General features: G+C 32.7%; 1 protein-coding gene across 2 annotated transcripts in view; it reads right to left on the bottom strand.

Moving 5' to 3' along the window:
• The window catches only part of KLHL13 (kelch like family member 13), a 228,976-nt gene that overhangs the window by 7,646 nt on the left and 194,868 nt on the right, over positions 1-26,462 (bottom strand). For both annotated transcript variants that reach the window (XM_025046176.1, XM_006904712.1), the window contains 4 exons: positions 19,412-19,544; positions 18,680-18,876; positions 9,868-10,663; positions 3,163-3,276 (listed from right to left, as the gene is read on the bottom strand). In XM_025046176.1, coding sequence (XP_024901944.1) covers positions 3,163-3,276; positions 9,868-10,663; positions 18,680-18,876; positions 19,412-19,544 — 1,240 coding nt within the window. The remainder of the gene's footprint in view (positions 1-3,162; positions 3,277-9,867; positions 10,664-18,679; positions 18,877-19,411; positions 19,545-26,462) is intronic.

Below are 26,462 nucleotides of genomic sequence, written 5' to 3'. Positions count from 1 at the left end.
ATGTCTTGGTGTAGTTCTGTTTGAATTCCTCTTGTTTGGGACTCTTTGTGCTTCCTGAACTTGTGTGTCTAATTCCTTTGCCTGGTTAAGGAAGTTTTCTGTTTATTCTTCAAAATAGTGTCTCAATCCCTTGTTCTCTCTCTTCCTCTTCAGGTACTCCTATTATTTGGATATTTTTACACTTCATGTTGTCCCAGAGGTCTCTTAAAATATGCTCATTTTTTAAAATTCTTTTTTTCTTTTTGTTGTTCTGATTGGGTTTATTCAGCTACCTTGTCTTCCAATTCGCTGATCTTCTGCTTCATCCAATTTACTGTTGAATCCTCGTAGTGTATTCTTCATTTCCATTATTGTATTCCTCATTTCTGTCTGGTTCTTTTCTATGGTTTCTACGTCCTTTTTTATACTCTCATTGTGCTCATCCATTTTTCCCCATAAGTTCATTGAGCATCCTTATAACCATTACTTTGAACTCTGACTCTGATAGATTGCTTATCTCCATTTCATTTAGCTTATTTTCTGGAGTTTTCTCTTGTTGTTTCATTTGTGGCATGTTTCTGTTTTCTCATTTTATTAGCCTCTCTATGTTCCTTTCTATGTGTCAGGAATATTTATTTTGTCTCCCAGCCTTGGCCAGATGGCCTAATGTGGAAGGTGTCCTGTGTGGTCCAGTGGCGCACTTTCCCTGATTCCTTGTGCCGGAAGCTCTGGAGGTGACATTTGTGTGGGTTATGTGTGATCTTCTGTTGTCACCAAACATTTGTTGTTGTTGGTAGATCAGTGGGTGGGATTAACGTTCAGGCTGACTTATTATGAGAATTGGCTGCACCCTCAGGATTAGAGTTGTTGTGTGTGGGCTGACCCCACTGAGTCGGATTTGCCCTAGCAGGCTTCTGTACTTGTTGCAACCACCCTTTGTGTGTATCACTAGTGGAACTAGTCATGAGTTGCTCCATAGTGGTCTGGTGCTAGCCTCCAGATGCTTTGGTTTTGTGGCCCATTGGGATGGGCTCCTCCATAGGCCAAGCTCAGTCACTGCCTTTGATTGCTCAGGGCTACCCAGTGAGAACTACAAAATGATCCACTGATGGGTGTTGCCTATGCTGGATTGGCTTCGATGTGGCTCCTTTATATTATCAGATGTAGGTGTTATAATCAGCTGGACTTCAGATGATTCTCCACATTGATTATTTTATAATTTGGTTGTAATTTCAATGCAGTCCTGGGAAGAGACAAACCCTGCTTTTACCTAATCTGCCATCTTCCCTTGACTCCCATTTTTTTCTCCCTCTTATTGCCATGACTTTCTTAAACAGAGACCCATGAGATTTAAGAAGCTTTACTGAATGAAAATATATTTTGAACACTTTAAGAGCTGAGTTTGCAGCAAATCCCAACTACAAAGCATCATTCATTACTACTGCTTTTTAGCAGGTACCCTCTGGGTGCTGAGCACAGGACAAGGGCACCCATTTCCTTATTTGCTAAATAAGAATATCTCCTCTAGTTATGTCATTAGGACTGTGATTCTGACTATGAATTGAAATAAATCAAAATGCTTTGGAAAAGTTGAAAGTGTTATATAAATGTAAAGCTTATAGGAATATTCAGAATTGTTTCTTTTTTTAGAGTTTTTGGTGGATAGGTTCAGGTGGGTAATATCTTCTCCTATTAGCATGAACATTTAAAAAGCTAAAGAATTAGAATGCTGAATATACATGGAATTTTATATGTGCAACAATTGGTTGTTGATCTATTCAGTCGCTATCATCTACAAAGTATATTCTTAGATCACAAATAGTCTTGACAATAAAAGAATCGGATTATATCTTCTACAGATTACGGAGAGAGCTAAATTAATTTTTAGTCATATTATTCAAAGCTCTACTGTCTGGTGGCCAAATGGAAATCTCTTTTTTCTTCTGCTTTTTTATATTTTTCCTGTATTTAATCGCATTTCCAGAAAGCAAAACAGGGTTCTTTGGTTTGAAAATCAGCTATAGTTCCTATCCTACTCTTGATTGTGAAGGTCATATCTGCAATATATGCTAGTGGGCCACCACTAGTACAATTTGGACCTCATTTTTCCCCCAGAGGATTTGGAACTCTCTTTATAATGGCATGGCATCTACACTGAGAAGATAGGTAAATGGAATAAATCATTGATTAATGGAGCATATGATTTTCTGGATGGCTCTTTCAATATAAGACATCCTGTAGTTACTCATAAATTTAACACCAGAAACCTGCCAATCACACACTGAAGGCCTTTCTTTGATCCTTCTTAATTACAGATTTCATAAGGCAGTGTTCAGAGACTTAGATCACAAACATTACCTTAATGCCTTTGTTCTCTAATAATGTAACTGCTGGCCTGGCACTGGCAGACCTTCAAAAGGGAGACATACTGTCAAAGGTAGACTGTGTCAGTGGCAAATGATAATAATCTGTTTAACAAAGGAAAATTTCAATACCAGAGGTGAACATTACATTAAAATAGGACTCCCTTCTAAATCCTACAAAGAATGATTTGAACACCAACAGTTTGAGAATAAAAGTTGTTACTAGGATACTAAGCAAACTGTAACCATTTCAAAAATTTTATGAGAAAATAAAAGTGTATGTGGCCAAAATATAGGTAATCAGCACAGAATCATCCATGGTGTAATCTCATGATAAAAAGGGAAACATATATTGTAGGTTACACTAAATAAGAGAATGAACATTATTATGTATATCAAAAGTGAGGTTTATGCACAGTAGAACTTATATGTTAATAATGATATATTTCCTCATAGAGATTAGCTAAATTTTAAATAAAAATGAATTAAGTATTGATATAAAGAATATGAATGGTGATTATAAGAGTACAGAGTTTATTAAAGTACAGAGTGGGGACTGAAAGGCAAGTCAGAGAAACTGAGTGCTTTCCAATTTCTTCTAACTTATGTATTCACAGAAGGACTGGATAAATCATGAACTTATAGAATACCAAAGTACTCATATGCAAAAGTTATACACACAATGTATCTTTTAAGATCAACAATTATATTTTGATTACCCATATATCTGGATTATTTTTATTAACACTATATAGGAAGATGGTGACATAGTTAAAAGATTATGTATTATATTAATTGCATTCACATCGTGATTGTTTACCTGAAATATACATTACTCCTCCATACACAGTTCCAGCATGGCCATAGTGGGGCTCATTCATTTTGGCAACGTAGGTCCATTCATTTGTTCTTGGATTGTAACATTCTACTGTAGCTGTTGTTAAAAAAAAAGAATAGAAAAGAAAATGATTTATAATTTCAAATTTAGCAATTATTTTTCTTTTTAGGTAGTATAATAGTAATAACCAAATAACTGAAATATATTTATTATAGATAATGAGATGGTCTTTGGGGGAGTCTCATTAATTATTAAAATTATATTGATAATTTTAACCTTTAATACATGTTACATTACATACTTAATTTAATCTAACACATTTCTGTCACTGCAGAAATCACTAGGATTTCTTTTTTCTTGTATCTTATTATACCTATATAATAAGACATTTCTCTAATTTCTTTGCTCTAAAAATGTGGGAAGAAAAGATGAAAAAATTACAAAGAAGAAAACTATTTCAATTGTAGGCCTCCATGTTAATACACCATATAGGAAAAAAGATTAATAGATGTGAAGCAAAATTTTAAGTTGAGAATAAAAGTATAAACACTTGTTCTGATGCCTATTGTCTTATTTCCTATCTGGACTACAAAATGGACACTGACAATAATTTTTGTGTATCTATACATTAAAGCCAATAGTTTGTACATACCCAATACTGCTGCAGCCAGTGTTGTTCTTAACTTGAAGATGATTGGCAGCTTAATATGAAGTTAAGATTTTATTAGGGGTACTTCCTCTCAGTAATAAATTATCTTTAACATAAAGTATTTTGGAGAAGTGACCTCAACTTATTTAAATATCAATTTGTTATAACCTCAAGAATGGAACAATGATAGTCCAAACAGAAAACGTGAGCCTTTTTTAAAAGGCAGAAAGAGATAAGACTGTCATGAGGACTCTGGTCAAAAGCATGATGTCTAGATTTACTTAAAATTTTTATACGATTTATTGCAGGCACTGTCAATTGCTAACCAAATTTCTTGTCTCCCCCAACCACAACACTGCTCAGGGAAGTGCTGTGCCAAACTTAAAATAAAATTCAAATTAGCAGGTTCCCTTGAAGATAGAGTTGACCATATAATATAGTTCTAGGCAATGAAATAGGAGCAGAATTCTATTGGGTGGGCTATTTGATCAAGCCACTGGAATAAGGTTTTGCTACTTGCAGCCGAATGCAAATCTAACTGATGAATTGTCCTTTAAACAAGATTTCCTATTAAAAAAATAACATGAGAACAGACAAAACTAGAGAGAGAATTAGAAATTAATTTTCTACTCTATTCAATAATTTTATTTCTTCATCAAATTCACTATGTGAAATACTTATTTCTCCTCTAACAACACCTACATTATACCACTTCATATCCCTTTACTGATTTCCTTTTTTAATTACTTTAGATTTGAGTTTTCAGTCTTATTTCAAAGGCTTTTACTATTCCTGTGTTGATGTACTCTCTTATTCATTTAGTTCATTACTTCAGGCTTAGACCCTTTCCAACTCTATTTCTTCTAAATCCTTCCATCAAGTACCAAAATCCTGCAAAATCCCCCAAATAAGGGGGAACTTTTTCCACAATTAATGACAAACTAAAACTGCCACATACTACAACACTGTTTTTGACTATTTCCAGTCACTGGACGTCTTCTCTAATGTGCATTTCCATTTGCCTTTAGCATGACTTTCACCTATGTGACAAGCAAAATCCTACTATGTACATTACTACCTCTTTCTCTACACTTATAAAGAATCTAGTATATTTAATGGTACCTGGCATCAGAAAGTACTTAATGGTAAGATTTTATCTGATAAAAAAAGTAGTCTAATCACACATCTTATCAGTAAAAAGGTTTAAAAAGATTTCCAGAGATTATCTTTTCCATTTATTAGATGTCAAAGACAGGTTTTACTGTAGTTCTGTTTTTCTTAATGAAGAACTCTGCTTTGAACTTTGAATTTTCTAGAGTGTAAAAGTCTTATGTCTAATTCAACTTGTTCTGATGCAGTTTCCACTAGCTTCTTCTTATTCTCTTTATAGTGAAGCTACAAGTTGAAATAGCTTTTCACTCTTTATGATTATTAAAGTTTTTGTATGCAGAAAGATGCTATTCTTCTATTAGAGTTCATTGTTTTTCTTAATAGAGGTTATAAGAATCCATCTATACATACATCTATACATATTATACATCTATACATATGTATAATTTCTTACACAAAAGCCCCTAAGGGTAAGATGGCTATTAACCACTAAAAACATAATAACTATATAATAGCTTAGCATCCACAAACTTGTCTTCTTACAGCTAAATAATCCATCTCCTTTAGCTCTTCCCATCATTTAATCTCTACTTCTTCATGCAGAATTGCTGTTGTTAGTAAAATCAATAGCATTTAGTTTAAAAATATAATACACCTAATTAAAAAGTATATGTACACACACACACACACACACACACACACACACACACGATCTTATCTGTTTTCCATTTAATCTCTACTTCTTCATGCAGAATTGCTGTTGTTAGTAAAATCAATAGCATTTAGTTTAAAAATATAATACACCTAATTAAAAAGTATATGTACACACACACACACACACACACACACACACACACACGATCTTATTTCTGTTTTCCATATTTACAAAGTTAGAACTAACAACCTTGCCTTAATACAGGGAGGAGGCAAGGGAAGATGCAAGACAAGGAGTTGGAGCCACAAAGCAGTGGTTCCATTTTTGTCTATGAAGTGGGAATGGGAATGAGGTAATTGGGAAAATCTAGAACAAGAGTCAGTCAAACTATAGCCAGTAAGTCAAATCCAGTATGTCATCTGCTTTTGTATGGCCTGCAAGATAAAAATATGAAAAATTTTACATTTTAAAAGTATTGAGGGGAAATAAAAGGAAGAATATTTTGTGACATATGAAAATTATATGCATTTCAAATTTTCGTGTTCATCTATAAAGCTTTATCAGAACACAGCCTCAACCATTTGTTTATTAAGTTGTCTGTATTTGCTTTTGCAATATAACAGCAAAGTTAATTAGTTGTAAAAAGATCCTATGGCCTGCAAAGCTGGAAATATTTATTTTCTGGTCCTTTACAGAATTTTGCTGACCCCTATTCTAGCAAATCATCTTCAATAGTCTAGTGGCCTGGTATTCAAATTACAGACCCTCTCCAATTTAAGAATTACACTTAGGTTGGTTGTTTCATTTATCTCACCAGGAATCTTATTTTCTCAGGTAGTTCTACTGGAGCCCAGAATCATGGGATGATGTAGAACTTACTTGTTCTTTGAGACTGAAAAAGAGATTAGGCCTGCAGAAAACCATTTGGACAATGATAGCTTGCACAGAGTGGGGATGCTTTCTGGAATCTTAAAGTGCTAGTTGGTGATGTGTTGCTTAATGAAAAAAACCTCAAATCTATTAAGGGATATTGGAGGCATTTGATAAATTTCAGCAAGTTTATTGTACATTTACTTGAAAAAATGTTTTCTATGTTATTTCATTATTTGAAAGCTTGACTTATTAATATTTAACTAAAGTGAAAGATATCTGAGCTGTCATATTCCTCTTCAATATAGAAAACCTCAGTGGAAGATCGATTACTTATATGACAATTTTGAAAGATGCCAGAAATAACTGAGTCCTTTTTCACTTAAGTGACAGCAACACTAAACATCCCCTAGTTACCGATTGTACCCAGTGTCAAAATAAAGCAGCATTTCTAAGAAATGTTTCAGCAATATGCCAGGCTCACACACACTCTAGTAGTATAGTTTTTACGTACCATGGGCTTGGGTCCACGCACTCGATGAAAATATTTTAAGAGGTCAAATGCATTAAAATGATCTAAAATGCCTTGCAAATGTTGCCACTGTTTTTTTTTCCCCCATAATTATATATAGGCAATGTTTATTATGTGCATGAAAAATAAATAATGTACTGGTACTAATAAATCTGTTAAATTGTTAAAAGGCTCTCCCATCAACTCCCTTTTCTTGACACCCATTCCTATCCCCTTCTCTATTTACATAGGCATATTAACATGTCAATGTAATCAGTTAAGATGAGAATGTTGTTATTACAGCAAGTGTGTGTGTGTGTGTGTGTGTGTGTGTGTGTGTGTGTGCGCGCGCGCGCGCGCAAGGTTGAGTTTCCATTAAAAAAGCGCTTATGGAGCAGGAGAAAAATTAAAAAACTAGCTTCTGGCTGGAACATACAGAAATAAAATCAAGAGTTTATTTAGAACTAAAATCTGCCATTATGCAAAAACAGTGAGACCAAGAAACCTGGAAAGGGCATCTGACACATATACTTTTTATTTATACAAAGAGAAACATTATTAATGGATAGAATTCAGAAGGACTCATTGATATTGTTCTTTTGGGAAGTAATCATGGCAGTTTACATCAGGCTTGGTTATCTGAACAATAAAGAATGTGACAAGACAGAACAGTTGACTTCTTGCTTCCACTTGGGTTTAACATTGGAGGAACTCTAAGTAGGTGGGGTGGGTCTGGAAAAAATTGAAGCCTCTTACTTCTTGGTTTTATGTAATGACTCTTTTTGGCCTGAAGGTTCTCCTGGAATCAAGACTCTCACTTTGAGTGCACTTAATATGTCAACCGCATAATTTTTAAAAACAACTTTGAATATATTTTAACTTAAAATATTTATTACAGACTGGATTTTCTGGGTATGCTGATTTTAAGGGAAGCGATCTCTTCTATAAAAGTTTACTTACTTATAGACTGTAGGAGATAATTTCAAAAGGAAAGAATATCAAATAGTTGGCCTTTAAATGCTTCTTTTCACTTTCAAACTGAAATACAGAAGACTATTTTTAATAGGAGATGAAGGTGATTCTGAAGGTCATGAGCAAGGAAGCCAGCCACTTGCCAAATGGAGTAGTCTACTTCTTGTTCCCAATATAGCATAACATGGATAGAGCTCAGACAGGGTGGGGATCAAGTTGGAAAAAGAAAACGTCTAAGTTCTAGGTTGTATGTAATGACTCTCCTTGTCCTGAAGATTATAAATTCTCAGAACAATAAGGCCTCTAATTAATATGAGGAACATATATTGAAAACTTAATAGCTGCATATTAACAGGGATGATAACATCTACAAGCAAACAGGCACTGACTGAAAAATATAGTTATTTCCTTTGAGAAAAAAAATTAAAAATGACCATTGACTGCCAGTGTTGGTGACTGATAATTTGTAAACTTGTAAAGATTATCTTAGGTCAATGGTTTTTCTAAAAAAGTGCCAAGTGACTACTTGCACTGTGGATATTTCCAGACACCATAAATTTACGATAGTATAACATAAAATTAATATGTGTAGGTTAACTGAGGAGACCTGAAATGACAATCCCTACACTAAGGGTACTAATGCCTCAAATGCTTTTAAAAGTCGACTTGTTAAAATATATTGGGAAATCTGTGTGGTTCATGATCATGACACCTAGTACAAGAACCTGAAAAGTCTGGTCTTAGAAAAAGATATCACTGTGACAACAAAGGAGAAAAAACTGTGGGTAGAAAAGATCAGTAACATTATGATCATGTCACTAGCAAGAAAGGGTTTGATAAACTGAAAAGTATAAGAGCTGAGAGCAGTTATTTTTGTCTCTGATAAAGAGCTTACTCTCAAATTTGTTAGTTAGAATATTAAAGAGAAATATTCTGATAATTACTCTGAATTTATTGAGAGCCAATGCCAATATTTTAAACCCCCCTAGCATTCTGGGACCTGGAACGCTGGACAGCTACAAGGACTCTATAACAGAGAATAAAATAATAGAGGTTAAAAAAAGGCCAAACAATGATAGTAATTACATATATGAAAGGCATGATATAAAATGTGGTATTTCCAACATATATGTAAGGCATGATATAAAATGTGGTCTTTCCAACTTGGATAGGTTATTCCAATTATATCTAAAATAACAGAAATATAGCTTCTAGTGTTAATTTATATAGCCAAAGTATTGCTATGTTAACTGTACATGTGACCAATTTTAGATTAGAAAGACAAAAACATGACCATCATATAAAGCTAACCAGATCAGTTTACAGTGAAGACAACAGTTTGGTATTTCACCAAGAGAGCATAATTTTTAAAACTAATAGTCACAGATCATACTACTCACAGTAAATAAACTTTGGGTATTATTGAACTTTGTACATTTAATCAATAAAGAAAATTATCTTACTATGTGTCTTCTGATAGGTAACAGATTATATAAAAGAAAAAAAAAAACAGTAAATATCAGTGCTTTGTAAGAAAAATTTTAACCTGTTCGGTAAAATATTATGTAGGCTTTTAAAAATAGAAAATGAGGAAATATGCCAAACTTCTGTCCAAGATTCTATTAGAATTTAAGTTAGAAGAATACACTTTGTAGTTGAACTTTCAAGATGAAAACCACGTAACTGCACAAATAAAATATTCTGTAACATATTGATGTATTTATGAGATATTATTTGTACCATAGCCAACAATATTTGCCTAGATAAGGCAAACTGTTTGTCTCTAGGAAAAATAGTTTAAAATGAAACTCTAGCTATATTTTTTGTCTTTGATTTTCAGGATGGCTTATTTTATGATTTGACAAGAATTTTGGAGTAAAAAAATTAGTCCCTATGCTTCATATAAATGCATACACTTACGCAGTTCACCAGCTGCATTTCTCCCACCAACTGCATACAGATATCCTTTGAGGGCACTTAGGTGGAAGAAGGTGCGCTTTTCATTTAAAGATGCAACTTGCATCCATTTATTGTATCGAGGATCAAATCTGAAGACTGTATCAACTGCTGTTTTTCCTTTTGTGTCATAATTACTCTGTCCACCAACAACATAGAGGAAATTTCCAATGACAGCAATGCCATGCTGGTACCTTGGCGCATCCATGGGGGCTAACGATTTCCATTCATGCGCCTTTTCATCATACATGCGCAATTCCTTGCTGACAACCAGCTGCTGCCTCAACACTCCTCCTAGTGTAACCAAATGAGTGGTATCAGACCGAATGGCAGTCCTGTCTGACTGCATAACCGGCTGCATATATGGCATCATTTGGTAATTGCTGGCTTCCAAAAGAAGATTCACACAAGTATTGTCAGTTCTCATGAAATCCACGGTTTGCACGTAATTAATGAGCTCTTGTGGTGTCATCAGTGGAAATCGTATGTTCTTCATTAATTTTGCAGCAAAGTCCATCCGAGGCTCTTCCAAGCGTAGCCAGCGACAGGTAGCCTTAAAGAGCTCAAGTTCAGTGCAATGCTTAAGGCTATTACTGGAAAGCACAAAGGCAAGCCGCTCAAAAGGGAGTTTCAAGAACTCTCCGGTGCTCAGCAATGCAGGAAAATTCTTCAAGACGAAACTGTTAACATATTTATCCACTTCTGTCAGATTGTAGGTGTTGGCAATCCGTCCAACTTCAACACAATTGTCTAAAGTGACCTATTAAGCCAATAAAAAATTAAAACATGACTACTTTCATTAAATTCACTTCTGAATAACATAAATACCTGTTCTAGAATAAGAGTAAATTATGTCTTTTACTGTTCATATAGATGCAAATAAGGATTCTTATCTAAATACGTTAATGATCTAAAGAGAATTCACAAACCACCTTTACCTCATCCAATAGAATGGTGACTAGAAGAAAATGATTATTTAAAGACAGTAGGTTAGAAGTTACTCTAAAAAACAATGTAATTACTTGACTATGGTCATAATAATTATAATAAGTCCTCAATGTAGTCATATGTTCTTGGAACTGCAGCCAAGGACATATAATAAAACCAATTTTACCATAAGTTAATTGATACAAATAAGAGTTCCTACTGCATCTCATCAGCATAATAATATGATGGTATTCAAGGACTTGCTGTACTTTTCTCTTTAAAAATGGTGTTCTCCCTCCCTCAAAAAATACTAATAAAATTCTGGCCAGATGGAAATTTTGGAAAAGTAGAAGGTTACTCTATTATGGTTCACCTCAACCCTCTTCTTCTCAGTCATGATTCTTAAAAGCATTTCAGCTAGCAGATCCATTAACAGAAAAGCTCTCATACCCAATTCCTAGATTTCTCTTTCATGTAAACAGGCATTATTCATTACTATGACTTGTTTTGATTCCTTCAATAGTTATTGCTTATAGTAAAAATAATTCAATAGGACAATTATTCCTAGGATAAAATTATTTTCCACATTATTTATCTGGAAATATATGCAAGGAAATCACTTTCATGAGGGTTGGAGCAGTTTGTCTACATCAAATTACTCAAGGAGTTTAGTTAGTTTCTGGTATCATATGCCACATAGTTTTCTTTAGCCTCTGTCTTACTCTTAGCATACTCTAGCTCTGCCTGGACTCAAAATGAGCACAGAAAAGTTTCCCCAGAACAGAGTAAAATACATCAAAAACGGAAACCAGGAAAAAGGGAGAAGCTATGGAGAGGCTTCTCTTCTGCAAGAGCTCTTTTCAATGTTCTCAAAACTGATTGGTCAAAAGTGAAAAGAGGAAAATCACATCAGCAAATATTATGCAAGGAAGAACTCAAAAAAACAAGCATACCATACAAATGTTTGGGTGTGTATACAAACACAGACATAGGTCACAGGCAAAGGACTCAATTATTTTTTTCTTAATTTAGTCAGGGTGCATGTTCACAAATGTCACATACACCTCATTGATACAACTGTATGGTTAACAGATTGGCAGATGATTTAAAGAAAATTGGCTAATCCTTCTGTTATCCTTTTATTTAAAAGCTGTAATGAGACTAAAATATTTACTCCTCTGCATAAAATAACAGCCAAGTTAAAATATAATACTACTGAAATGTCTAAGGTTGATACACACACACACACACACACACACACACGACATACATTTATTGCTCAAGAATTTGAACTCTTTTAAGCAGCTGATTTGCTTTACAGAAATTGTCCAAAAGTTTTAATTGCTTATTATACTTAATAGCTATGTATTAAAAAATACCTGAAACATAATTATAACAGAAGAACTAGGAAAAATTAATGAACAAATTATGGAATTTTTGAAATACAGATAAACAATGTTCAATACCTTGAATTTCTAATGTGGTTAATAAAAAGTACATTGTATTCCAATTTTAGGAGTGGCAGATTTATGTGTCACAAAATTTTAAATTGTTTAAATGAAGTTACGGTTAATTCCCAATTGCCCAAATCACCTCAGGTAGAAGAGATTCCTGTTTGAGGTAATGAGTCTACTTTCTGAGGCAAGTAATAAATAGCCTTTCCCCAAAGCAAGAGTAATTTGTCTTTTAAAACACATTAACTAGTATAGGTAAGCAAATGTTGATAACGATATAAAAATAATTCCCAACTGTACAGATTCTCATTAATGTTGATATGATTACAAATAAAAACAACAAAGAATGGGTACTTTAAATAAGCAAATGATACCAAATTTAAAACATATAAAATAAGCCAAGATTAAAGATTAGAAACCAAACTGTGTAATTTAGAAATGGGACCAAGTTTTTTATTTACTTCCCTGTTTTCTCTCTTCAACTTTATCCTATAATAAAACAATTACTAAAATAGCAGGATAAAGAAACCTACCTTTCATGTAAGGGTATTAGGAAAATACCAGTATGCTCAAATAGAGACGCACAGAACTGAAAAAAGACCTTGACAGACCACCTAGTCAAAACAGATAGCTGCCTATTCTTTTCTTAAAAATCACTAGAGAATGGTATTTCATAACCTTCCAAATTGTCATCTTCTTCATAGGGCTAAACATTTTCTATAGCTCATGTACAACAGCTACCACATTGTGGGCATATAACGAAAGTTAAATACTATGATTATCAGCAATGTAAAAATTAAAAATGTGATGATAGATACAACTAAAAATAGAATACTGTTGAATTAATATAGTAAGTTATTACTACCCTATTAATCTTAAAATGAGATACAAATAAGAAAAGAATGTAATAGGAAATTAATTTTTATAAAGTACATGTAATCGAAGATAAAAATTAATCATAAACTATAAGGATTATAGAAGCAAAGTCTAAAATATAAATTAAAATAATAATCAACAATATATAAGCAGGTCAAAAATGATGGAATAATGGTAAATGACTTTTGGAAAAATACAGGGTTATTCAATGATAGTTCATCTCAACCATTTCTCAGTCCTGATTCTTGAAAGTGCTTCAGCTAGCATATCCCCAAACATTTAGCCTAAATTGACTTCAAATAATAAATATGTGCAGTAATACCATATAATGCAATTCATGTATATATTAGAATACACTACATTTTGAAAATATAAAATATGATGTTCAAAGCTTACTTTTTAAAAAATTCATAAGTTGAAAACACTCTAATTTCATCTGATTGTATAATCTGGCTGAAATATCAAAGAATTATTATGGAAGTTAATCCAAATAATTATATTAGCATTTTAAAGGCTAGAGAAGCAAAAAAGAACAAAATTTCTCAACCACAGATGAGAACCAATAAAATTGATTTTAAAATAATCAAATGCACATTTAAGTTTCCTTGATATAAATTATTATAAATTATGTCATTGCAATCAAACAGCTTTCATGGTCATTCTAAAGGCAGTTCTAAGAATCATAATTTTCATAGTGGTATTCTCATTAACATATTGGTCCTCACTGATGCTATATTAAATTTAAATTAAGTAAAATTTACTATACCTTAAAGTAAATTTAAATACCATAAATTAAAACTCAGATCATACTCAATACACTCAAACATTGTTATTAACATAATTTGATATTTTAATGACAGCTTTCATCAGAGATTTGCGATGTTATTTTGTTGATCAGTATCTAATACAAATAAATTCCCATTTAGGAAAAAAAAACACAAAGCAAAAGCAAATGAGTGCCTGCTTTTGTTTTCTCAAGGAAAATGCAGATTAGCTGACAAATTTGGAGGAACTCCTTAGAAATTAAATGTACCAAATTTTCCTTGGTGCTATATAGTTTATTAAAATGACAATCTGATAACAAGTAAATCCTATACGGAGAGACGAAGCATGTCCACAGAAAAAGACTGAGAAGAAATCAAACAAACTACTTTTGGGGGCAGAAGATATATTCTCCTGGACCTCCTTCCATATGTGAGAACATCACAGGACCTAGGGAAGGAACCTTTGATAAGAACAAACTAATGATTTAAAAAAAAAAAAAACTTTCTCTCAGTCTTTGTCTCTCTTCACGTTCTAAATGCTATTTGAGGTGAATACTGAATACTGATGCTGTCCCCACCTTATGGAATCCAATTCTCTTACTACTTTGCACTTTGAATGGACTTCCCTTATTGGATCAATATTAGATCTTACAATGGTCTAGGGGGGGGCCTCTTCTTCCACTAGAAAGTCCCATATGGCAGATGGGCAAGAATGGGGTGGTGAAAGTTATAGGCAGAGGTGATAATTAATAACCAGCATAGTCTGGATACCAACTAATCAGAATAGATGCTCAGCCATAAACAATCAGTATCTGGATACTACTTGCTAAATATTAGTCTTCCAATAAGAAGTCAAGCTTGGTTTGGTGGGGAGGGAAATAGTTTGATTCATTGTAAAATTATCTGTACAATTTTTTCTCTAATTGGCATTGAACCTCTCCCCAAAAGCAAAAAAAAAAAAAAAAATCAGAAAAGACAAGTTTCTTAATTTTTAAGGATAAATCCAATTAACATTAAATAAGGAATGTGAAATATATGTACTATACAGGAAATCTTTACATGAAGAAGAACATTCCCAAAGCTTGCTGCTGATATCATCATCAAGTAGCAAAATAAACTGTCTTTTCCAATATCTTCCGATTCTCTCATTTTTCCCTTAAGAGAATCCCTTTTCTCTGCCTTTTGCCTCTCTCCCACATTATACATACATCTTCTTTGTTTTCCACCATCTCTAACTCTTCATTCCCCAAGTCACCGATAAAACATTTCTCTGCATTTCACTGTGAGCTTCCTACCCCAATCAGTGATCATAAATCATTGGTGGAACCAACGACATACCTGTGTCAAGGGGAAAAAAATAAACACAATTTTTTAAAATGAGTTTAAAGAAAGAGTATCACCAAGTCAAAAGCCCAATGGCACCTTATTCTCTGATTAAGCATGCTTTTATATAAAAATAAAATGGTTTCTTGCTCATTTTCATTCTGTATTGTTTATTCAGTAAAATCATATATTTAAATTGAAATATTTCCAATTCAATTACAAATGCCCTATTTTAGCAACCTTATGTTAACTTGGGTTTTGTGGGCTAGCCCATAATCCTCCATAACAGTAGTAATTCTGTGGGGCAAATGTTAGATGTTACAAATTTCAACTTGCAAATGAATATAATAAAAAAAAATTTAACTACAATCTGTTTGCAAATCAAGAAACAGCTGCACAGTAGTTAGCATGCCGTAGTTATGCAATGTCATAGGGACAAAAACTAATGTAATTTTTAGAGGCATATAACTAAACAAAGGTAATTTTCCACTATCTTCGTGATATATGAAAGTAAACATTTTTAGTTTTGCAGGAAAATTTATCCACTCTGCTTTACATTGTTCACTATCACCCTTTTGCATTCATTTTATAGTCCTCTTTTCTATAATTACTGAGAATATAACATAGCAAGAACAAAGTACCAGATCCTATAAACTATAATACTGATTACTACCCTAAGAGAAAAGTATTATTTCAAAGGATGGCAAAGTTAGGAGGAAAATGATTTTTGTTCTATTGATCCTGCTGTTCTGTTATAGAAAACTAATGTCTCTAACCCACCAAAGGTAAGTGTCGCTTTATTATCATATTTAAAGTTATTATTCAAAACTAATACATAAATGCTTTGTGTGTTATTTGCTGAGTCACAATTAATGTACCAGTACTCCTCATCATGCACACAAATGATTAAGAATGGGATAGAATAGAATTGTAGTAGAGCTAATTTTTCTTTCTAAAAGCTGAAATCCAAGTAATGTTTTGGTTATGTGAACTATAATTATGCTATATCATTAAAAATATAAACCTATTTCCTCAAAATATTTGGTTTAAGCACACAATCCTTAAAATATGACATTGTTATGCTTAAAAATTATCTATAATAACTCAGCTTCTGAGAGAACTAAAAACAAATCAACCTTTGAAAAATATATTATCTTGAAATAGTTCTTGTAGGTAGAAAAGGCACCTGGGGCTACTGTTTTTCCTGATTCACTTGATTGCTGAGAAGGAAAGAGGAAATAAATAGAATAAGGCTGAACATTTAACTAAGAAATGGAATGCAAGAAAGAAGGATAAAGGAAAAATTGGATTTTACACAACCCTTAAACTAATAATTCACCAACTTTTCTCAAAACTTATCATGGATTCTGAGAGGGAAGATTTCCACACCAAAATCACACAGACTTATCCTCAGCAAACAAGATAAAAGATAAGTTAATAGAATGGTGCTCAGAAAAAAAAAAAAAAAAAGGTATTTCCTCAAAGCTCACAGGCAAGAAAGTTCTAAAAGTGAGAGAGAGAAGTAAACTATACCACAAGTAAGCTTTGTCAGGGACAAGCCTCTTCTCCATTACAAATGGATTTTAGGATGTCTGCATAGGACACTATGAATGAAGAATATACTCTTCAAGACAATATTAACTGTTTATAAAAACAAAGATATTTCTAAAGTGGTAAAACATACCATTACAATAAATGTTTCAAATAGATTAAGGAAACAACATTCTAATTATAGGAAGTTTGTAAATAGTGCAAAATTATTGTGATATCATCTTTAAATAAATTTGCTTTAAATAGTTATCTAGAACAAAATTATTTTCTAATACCGTTATTTTGACAATTGTATACTTTTACAACTTTCCATAAATTGTACTTTATCTAGTTTGGTCCTTTTCTTTCGGGTAAAGGAATTGATCATAACCAATATCTAAAAATTTATAAGGACAAAACTTTGGGATTAGAAAGAGAATAGGTCAACAATGTCACTGGTTAATGATTAGTTCCAAAGAAATCATGACGTTGTGCCTATTTTGACTCAGGACAATCATATGTTGCTAGGGTCAGTGTAAAGCAATGTTGAGAGTCTATATATGTAAGGATCAAGTGTTATTACTAAATTAAATATTAGACTGATACATTTTTAAAAATATATATATTTAATACAATTATTTTTTCTTTAAATGAAGTTGTAATATGATGTCAATGGCATAAAACTAGAGGAAAGAAACTTATAGCTCTTGAGGGGAAAGGCCTTGTGTGATTAAATTAAAATTAAATTTAGTACCCAGATTCAGTAAGGACAGCAAGCAGCATCATGAGAACTAAACTTCAGTTGGACTATTTATGCAATGGAGAAGACAATACAAGTCAACACTATAACACCATGCTGCCATAAAACCTTTAAAAATAGCAGACAGCTTAAAAGTTTATAAGTAATTATGAGACAGCAGGCTGAGTACTTTAAAAATGAAATAAGCAAAGAAAACACACTTTCAATTGTCCAATTGAATTGTTGGTTGACTTTATAAGATAAGGAGCAACTTATTAATGAAATCATTAAGGATATGTTCTCTTGAAACATAGGGTTTCAAAGATAAGCTTCCATGTTTAATAAATGCAATTTTAAAGCCTTAACGGCGATTATTCACCAATGTTAAAATTGGTATGTGTTAAAGCTAGTTATTAAAAGTGTATTATCTATCAATATAATAAATTCAAAAATATATCAAAATTTACTATTGTCATAAATTTCCATCACAAAAGCAAGCCCTAGAAGCTCTAGAAATCTTCTTGGCAATATTTCTTTGCAACCAAAACATTTCATTTCCCAGAAGAAAAGTTTAAAGTTCTCAACTAAAATAAGACACTGTCTTCAGGACACAGATGACTGCTAAGTAGTTCATTGGCTGGTAATTGCATGTGCTCTCTCTTATCTATTAAAGAAAGCTGAACACAATTCAGTGGGTGATGTGTTTCTATGGACTCAAAACATATTCTTAAAGGTTTACACATAGGTGTTAGTTCTTTTCAAGACTTAGCTCTCATATTTAAAGGAAGAAAAAATATTACTGAGCCTATTTGAAAAGACCTCTGGAAGCTCAAATTATGTTTCCACATAATTCCATTTAAGTCTGCTTGTATAAAATCATTAAGGTGAATAAAACCAGATTAAAATATGTAACATTATCAGAAAGATTAAGATATATGTTGTTATCAAACACTATTACACAGGTTTTCTTAAATTATTCTGTTTTTGTATGTATGCACCTGTATGATTTCCTCTTAACTTGCTTCCACACCACACACCATGAGATATCTCTCTCTAATGGCCAAAGTTCCACATTTCTACACAACAGATTCATGAGTCTACTTTAAAGAAGCGACATCAGAGTCTATAGCAGGAAAAGATTTGAAGATTTAAAAATGTCTTACCCCAGATATGAGAAATACTTTGCAGAAGTCCAAAACTGGCAGAATCTGTAGAAAACTGGCAGCTTCCAGTGTGTCTTGAAGGTTGTCCATATTAAGAGAAAGCTTTGCAGTATAAATGAAATCAATAATTTTCCTTAAACCGACTTTGCTCACACCATGAAGCTTAATGCACATTAAATCTTGTTCTTTCATTCCACCTTAAATAAAGACATTCAATTAAATGAAGGTGGATAATTTAATTAAGGTTAAACTAACTTCTGCTGCTAATTAGATACGATAAATTCAAGGAAAAGTTTTATTCTCTGGAACCATGTCAGAGTCGGATTTCTGCATATTTTACAATTAAAAGAGAGTACTTGAAAAGGAATATCTCTATATTAATGGAGGTCTATATGATACAAGTGCTTCCAAAATGTTTTGTCACTTTGTATCTTTTGATGAATTAAAGATTGTAGTAGTGGGACCCAGAGTCTCTGATGGCCCATTCAGATATGTGTCTAGAAAAGAAAAGGTGTGAAATAAAGGAGGGCAGAAGTATGAAAAAGTTACATCTATTTCCCAAGTTAAAAAAGCGCCATCCACAAGCACACTTGCTGGGTGTATATTCCTTCTGAAACTGTTTCTTCTTATAAAGACACAGAACAAAAGAACTGAATTCACTTTAGAAATAAAAAGATTTAAACATATTTTCATATTGTTCTGACATAGCTGCAGTTTAAAAAGTCAACCTACCTGTGAACATAGCCTTGAAGTAATCACTAGCAGAGGCCATCATGACTCTATGCACAGGGAAGGCATCATCTGTGTCACCTGGCATCAGAGTCACATCACAAAGCAAGCCTTCAAGTCGAAGCTGGTCAAAGCCCTACAACAAGTACATGAATTACACCACTAATCAAGGTAAAATGGATATACAAATTTCTGTGTACTAAAATTCTGTTTACATATTAATGTGTTCAACATATTTGGAAAATAAAGCTAATAGGATAATTACTCAGAAGAAATAACCAAACAGCTTACTTGATGTTTGACCACGTTTATTTAATTCACTGTAGGAAAAAAGATAAAATTAAGACTAATTCAGATTAAGAACAAATAAGGAGAGATTATATGCATTCACGTTTTTACACAACCATTGGCTTTTATCTATTTTGAAAAAAGTAACAATTTACACTTTCATTTTCCCATGTGCAGAATTAGAGTGTTAGACTAGTATTCTCTTCCATAATAATATATTAATAGTCCTTTAATAGAACTTTACTGAGACACCTTGTTTTTGTTTCTGTTTTTTTTGGGGGGGGAGGGTGGTGAAAAAGAAAGGTAGAGAGCATTTGTGTTAATTGCAAGATAGGAGTTCCTTTCTAACAAGATAGTTCCAACTCTTTGAGAATTAGTGTTGTGTCTTAGATATCCTTGTACTTTCTACATTATTGCTGCTTGATCAATTATATTTCAAATTCCAAGTATAATATTTAATTATCTTTGAAAAAAGGAGTCCAGGGAGCCCCAACAGGACATAATTGTCCCCCAAATGCATAAAATATAGCGGAGAATTAATAGGTTAGCACCTACAAAACAAATAGGCAATTGTTCTCTTGGTCTACTCTGAGAAGAATGAAATAGTTTAAGTTTATGATTGGCAGGTAAAAGGCCCAAAAAAGAGATAATACACATTAAATAATGAGGATGAAAATGAAGACTTTAACAATATTGAATCTAAAATTTCAAAAATGAAAATGTTCTTTAAATGACAGATTAGACTAACTGGACATAATTGACATTTACAGAGCCTTTCATCCCAAAACGGTTGCATATACATTCTTCTCTAGTGCACATGGAACATTCTCAAGAATTAACCACATACTGTGACACAGGGATAGCCTCAACAAATAAAAGAGGGATGAAATCATACCAACCATATTCTCTGATCGTAATATGTTGAAGCTGAAGATCAACTGTAAAAAGAAAGTGGGAAGAACAACAAATATTTGGAGATTAAACAAGATGTTAATGAAAAATAACTGGCTCATAGAAGAAATAAAAAGAGAGATCAAGAGATACATAGAAATGAATAATAATGACAGTACAACAAATCGAACTTAAGGGACACGGCAAAAGAGGTGATAAGAAGAAAGTTCATATCATTAAAGGCCTATCTCAAAAACAAGAAAAAGCTCAAATAAACAACCTAATGCTTCATCTTAAAAAACTAGAACAGGAAGAACAAATGAAGCCTAAAATCAGCAGAAGGAAATAAGTCTTCAAAATTAGAGCAGAATTAAATGAAATTGAAAACAAACAAAAAAACAATAGAAAAAAATAAATACAACAAAGAGCTGGTACTTTGAGAAGGTTAATAAAATTGACAAACCCCTGGCTAGACTCACTAAAGAAAAAAGAGAAAGAACACAAATATAATCAAGAATTAAAGAGGAGAAATTACGATAGACACCACAGAAATACAAAGGATCATACAAGAATACTACAAAAAAAGTATATAACACCGAATTTAATAACCTAGAAAAAAATGGACAAGTACTTAGAAAAATTAAACCTTCCTAGACTGAATCAAAAAGACCTGGAGGATCTAAATAGATCTATCAGCACTATGGAAATTGAAAGAATCATCAAAAACCTACTAAAAAGTAAATGTCCAGGACTAGACGACTTGACCTTTGAATTCTACCAAACATTCAAAGAAAGTTTAATACCTATTCTCTCAAACCCTTCAAAAAAACTGAAGAGGAGGCAGTACTTTCTAACTCATTTTATGGGGCCAATGTTACCCTGATAGCAAAACTTGGTATCACGAGATAACACACACACACACACACACACACACACACACAAACCTACAGACCAATATATCTCATGAACACAGATACAAAATCCTAAATAAGACACCAGTGAACCAAACACAGAAACATGTAAAAAAGATTACACACCATGATATGGTGGGCTTCAACCAAGGGGCACAGGGATGGTTCAATATATACAAATAGATTAATGTGATACACCAATTAAAAAAATGAAAAATAAGAATCATATGATCATATCAGTGGATGCAGAAAAAGCCCTTCACAAGATACAGCATTGATTTATGATCAAAACACTTAACAAAATTGGTATAGAAGGAAAGTAGCTTAACATAATAGAGGGCACATATGACAAACCCTCAGCCAATATTATACTTAATGGTGAAAAACTAAAAACCTTCCTTCTAAGATGGGGTAAAGGGTGTCAAATATAGGGTTTAGGGCGGAGGGTGAAGTAGATAAAGGAGATCAAATATATGGTAGCTGAAGAAAACTGGACTTTGGTAAACACAGAATAGAATATATAGATGTCAAATGATAATGTATACTGAAAATTATATACTTTTATTAAACAATGTTACTCCAATACAATAAGTAAAAAATTAATAAAATAAAAAAATATAACATTGGAGGTCCTAGCAAGCACTATCAGGCAAGAGAAAAATATAAAAGGCATCCAAATAGGAAACGAAGAAGTCAAATTGTCACTATTTGCAGATGACATGATTCCCTATATAGAAAACCCTAGACTCCACAAGAACACTACTAGAAACAATAAGTCAATACAGTAAAGTCTCTGGATACAAAATCAACGTTCAAAAATCCATAGTGTTCCTATACTCTGATAATGAAGTGTCAGAAAAAGAAGTGGAAAAAGTAATTTCTTTTGCAATTGCAACAAAAAGAATAAAATACCTAGGAATAAATTTAATGAAACATGTGAAAGACCTATATAATGTAAACTACAAGACCCTATTAAAAGAAATTGAAGAATATACAAAGAAATGGAAAGATATTTCATGTTCTTGGACTGAAAGAATCAACATAGTTAAAATGATCATATCACCTAAAGCATTATAAAGATTTAATGCAATTCCCATCAAAATCCCATTGACATTTTTTAAAGAAATAGAACAAAAAATTCATCAGATTTGTATGGAAGCACAAAAGACCCCAAATTGCCAAAGCCAATCTGAGAAAAAAGAATGAAGCTGGAAGCATCATGCTGCCTGACTTCAAATTACACTACAAAGAACAGTAATCAAAACGACATGGTATTGGCAGAAAAACAGACCCACTGATCAGTGTAACAGAATCGAGAGTCCAGAAGTAAACCCATATTTATATGGGCAAATAATTTTCGACCAAAAAGCCAAAAACATACAGTGGAGAAAGAAAAGCCTCTTCAATAAATGGTGCTGGGAAAACTTGAAAGCCACCTGCAGAAGAATGCAACTAGACTGTTGTCTATCACCACACACCAAAATTAACTTGAAATGGATTAAGGAACTGAATATAAGACCTGTAACAATAAAATGCATAGAAGAAATTATAGAAACTAAACTTTAGGATTGGAACTTAAAGATATTTTGATAAATTTAACCTCAAAAGCAAGGGAAGTAAAAGCTAAAATAAATGAGTGGGACTATGTCAAAATAAAAAGCTTCTGCTCAGCAAAAGAAACCGTCAACAAGATAAAGAGACAAACATCTCAATGTGAAAATATATTTGCAAGCAACGCCTCTGATAAGGGCCTAATATCCAAAATATGCAAAGAACTTATACGACTCAAAAACAACAAAAGAAACAATTCAATCCAAAAATGGGAAGAGGACCAGGACAGACACTTCTCCTTAGAGGACATACAAATAGCCAACAAATATATGAAAAGATGCTCAACATTGCTAGCTATTAGGGAAATGCAAATCAAAACCACAATGAGATATCATCTCACACCTTTAGAATAGCAATAGGACAAGTAATAGCAAATGCTGGAGAGGATGCAGAAAAAAGGAACCGTTATACACTGCTGGTGGGACTGCAGATTGGTACAGCCACTATGGAAAGCAGTATGGAGGTTCCTCAAAAAACTAAGAATTGATCTACCTTATGATCCAGGAATCTCTCTACTGGGTATTTACCCCAAAGACTTGAAAACCCATATTCGAAAAGATATTTGCACATCGATGTTCATAGCAGCATTATTCATGGTGGCCAGGACATGGAAGCAGCCAAAATGTCCTACTATAGATGACTAGCTAAAGAAGCTGCGGTACATATATACAATAGAATATTACTCAACCATGAGAATAGATGAGATACTACCATTTGCGACAACATGGATGGACCTTGAGATAATCATACTAAGCAAAATAATGCAGACAGAGAAAAATTGAAAACCACATGATATCACTTATATGTGAGATATAAACCTAAAAGCAACAAACAGGACAAACAAACAGAGACTCATGGACATATACAATAGACTAGTGGTTACCAGTGGGTACGGGAGGAGCGGGAAAGTAAATGGGAAGTAAAAAGGGTCAAATATGTGGTAACAGAAAGAAATCTGCCACGATACAATGTATGTATGTATAATGTATGTAATATATATATATATGCCTTACTGTCGAATTATACTCCTGAACCTTATTGGATTTTGTTAACCAATATCACCATAATAAAAGAAATATTAAAAAATGAAAATTTATTATAAAAATCATTAAGATACTCATACAAATTACTTTCTAATAATATAATATAATACATAATGTATACAAGAACTAAAAGCAAGAATTACTCTATCCCCTTTGTATTTTAATGACCTGTAATAAAACTCTTATTTAATGTTGTGTTTCAAAGATTTGTGAGGCAAAAGGCATGACATACTAAAGAATGCAGTTTACAAATATTGATCCTACACATGTGTACATAATATAAGTCTCAGTCTAAACATTTTCTCATTGTAATTTTTAATTGATTTTTAAAGAAAATGCTTAGATCTACAGAACTGGAACTTCAAGGAGATAATGTGATATAGCACTTTCTCTCTGAAAAAAGAGAGATTTTTATTCCAAAATATTTATGCAGTATACATATATTTTAGAACTGTATTATGTATCACATTTTTTCTTTCTCCAACAGTGATTGACGTATGTTTTTGTTCATAAATATCAAATCTTTCAAAAATCCCCCTTTTCCTTTATAAATGCAAACATTATATACCCCCGCCCTCACTATTTTCTATTTTTATTGTTAAATCATCTCCTGTCCCTGTTATTTATAAACCAGTTGTAAAAATAAATGTCAGTTTTAGTGGAATATTCTCATGCACGATGCAAGAAATGGCTTTTAGAAAATTCAAAAATGGGGTCTAAATTGCAGTAAGTGGAAGGGGATTAACTTTCAAATGTAGATGAACATTGGAAGGTATTGAATGCAACTACTAAGGGTGGAGATGGGATGCTAGCAATTTCGAAGGAGAAACAAACCATCAGCTAGAAGAGTTGAGGAACTAGCATGTTTGAATTCCCCAGTGCTTAGCACTCAGTTGGCACTTAATAAATGTTCAATTTTTTAAAAGTTTAACACATTTATTCCAATAATAAATGTTGAATTAATAAATAAATAAACAAACCAAATTTTACCCAGAAGCCACCACTTGGTATTTTAACCCATTTCCCATTTAGAAAAAAAAAAAAGTGCAGCTTGATATCAGCATTAATTTAATTTTACATAAATACATTCTTTGAAGCTGAAGCAAATCTCACTGGTTTTCAACATAAAAATAAAATATAAAAAGTATTATTGGCGTTATTTCTAAACTGAACTTTTCTCAAATATTAATGTAACAGAAATATATACATAAATCAGATTCAGCAAATGAATCTTTGGCTAACAACTGTCTAAGAACAATGTTAACATCACTCATAGGGATGCTATGTTTTCTTAGATTTGACATTTTCAGTGATCAAAAATTACTATATTTTGCAAATGGAAATACCACTACTAAAAATATTATGCTATAAAAAGAATGATGTCATTTGTTTCCAAAAATATCGATATACAGAGCGATGCGAAAATAATAAAAGCGAGGTATGTTGTGGCAAAGTTTGGGTGTAAAGTTAGGACAGTAATCCATGAGTTATCTGAGGGTAAACGCTGCAGCTTCAAGCGCCGATGGCAAGTATTCTTGGGGCAATAGGAAATGAGTTAAAATCAGGTAGTTACACTGGGCAAAACTTTTTTTTTTTTTTGCTTATTTGTAAGAATTCTTTCAAATAACCGACTATACACTGTATTAGTTTATATAGATAAATGAGAAAAAGTTAACTCAAGCACACCAAAACTTTATACTCTAGTAGGATTAAAAGAGCTAAAGAAGCATGTAATTATTTTTATTTTTTTAATATATTTGGTAACAAAATATTCTATTCACATCATTTTTTATTGCTGATTAATTAGTTTCAAGTATATAGTACATCGGTTAGATATTTATATAGTTTACAAAACAATCTACCTAACTGCTCCTTCTCTGGTTTTCCATCTAGCTGATATATTAATGCTAACTGCATTCCCTATGCCATGCTCCCCATCCTCGTGACCAACTATCAACTTCTAATTTGTACTTCTTTAATCTTTCACTCCATTCTCCCAGCCCCCCAACCCCTCTCCCCTCTGTCAATCCCCAAATTGTCCACTATATTTCTGAGTCTGTTTTTGATTAGTTTGTTTTTTGTTCCTTAGATTCTGCATATAAGTAAAATCATACAGTATTTATCTTTCTCTGTCTGACTTATTTCAGTCAGCATAAGAACCTCTAGGTCCATCCATGTCATTGCAAATGGTAGGATTTCATTTTTTTAATGGCTGAGTAATATTCCATTGAATATATGAACCATAATTTCTTTATCCAATCGTCTGTTGATGGGCACTTACGTTGCTTCCACATCTTGGCTATTGTAAAT

The sequence above is a fragment of the Pteropus alecto genome, unplaced genomic scaffold (genome assembly GCF_000325575.1).
Source record: "Pteropus alecto unplaced genomic scaffold, ASM32557v1 scaffold280, whole genome shotgun sequence".
Classification (NCBI taxonomy): Eukaryota; Metazoa; Chordata; class Mammalia; order Chiroptera; family Pteropodidae; genus Pteropus; species Pteropus alecto.
Note: the sequence above shows the minus strand (reverse complement) of the source record. Positions and strands in the feature narration are given on the sequence as shown.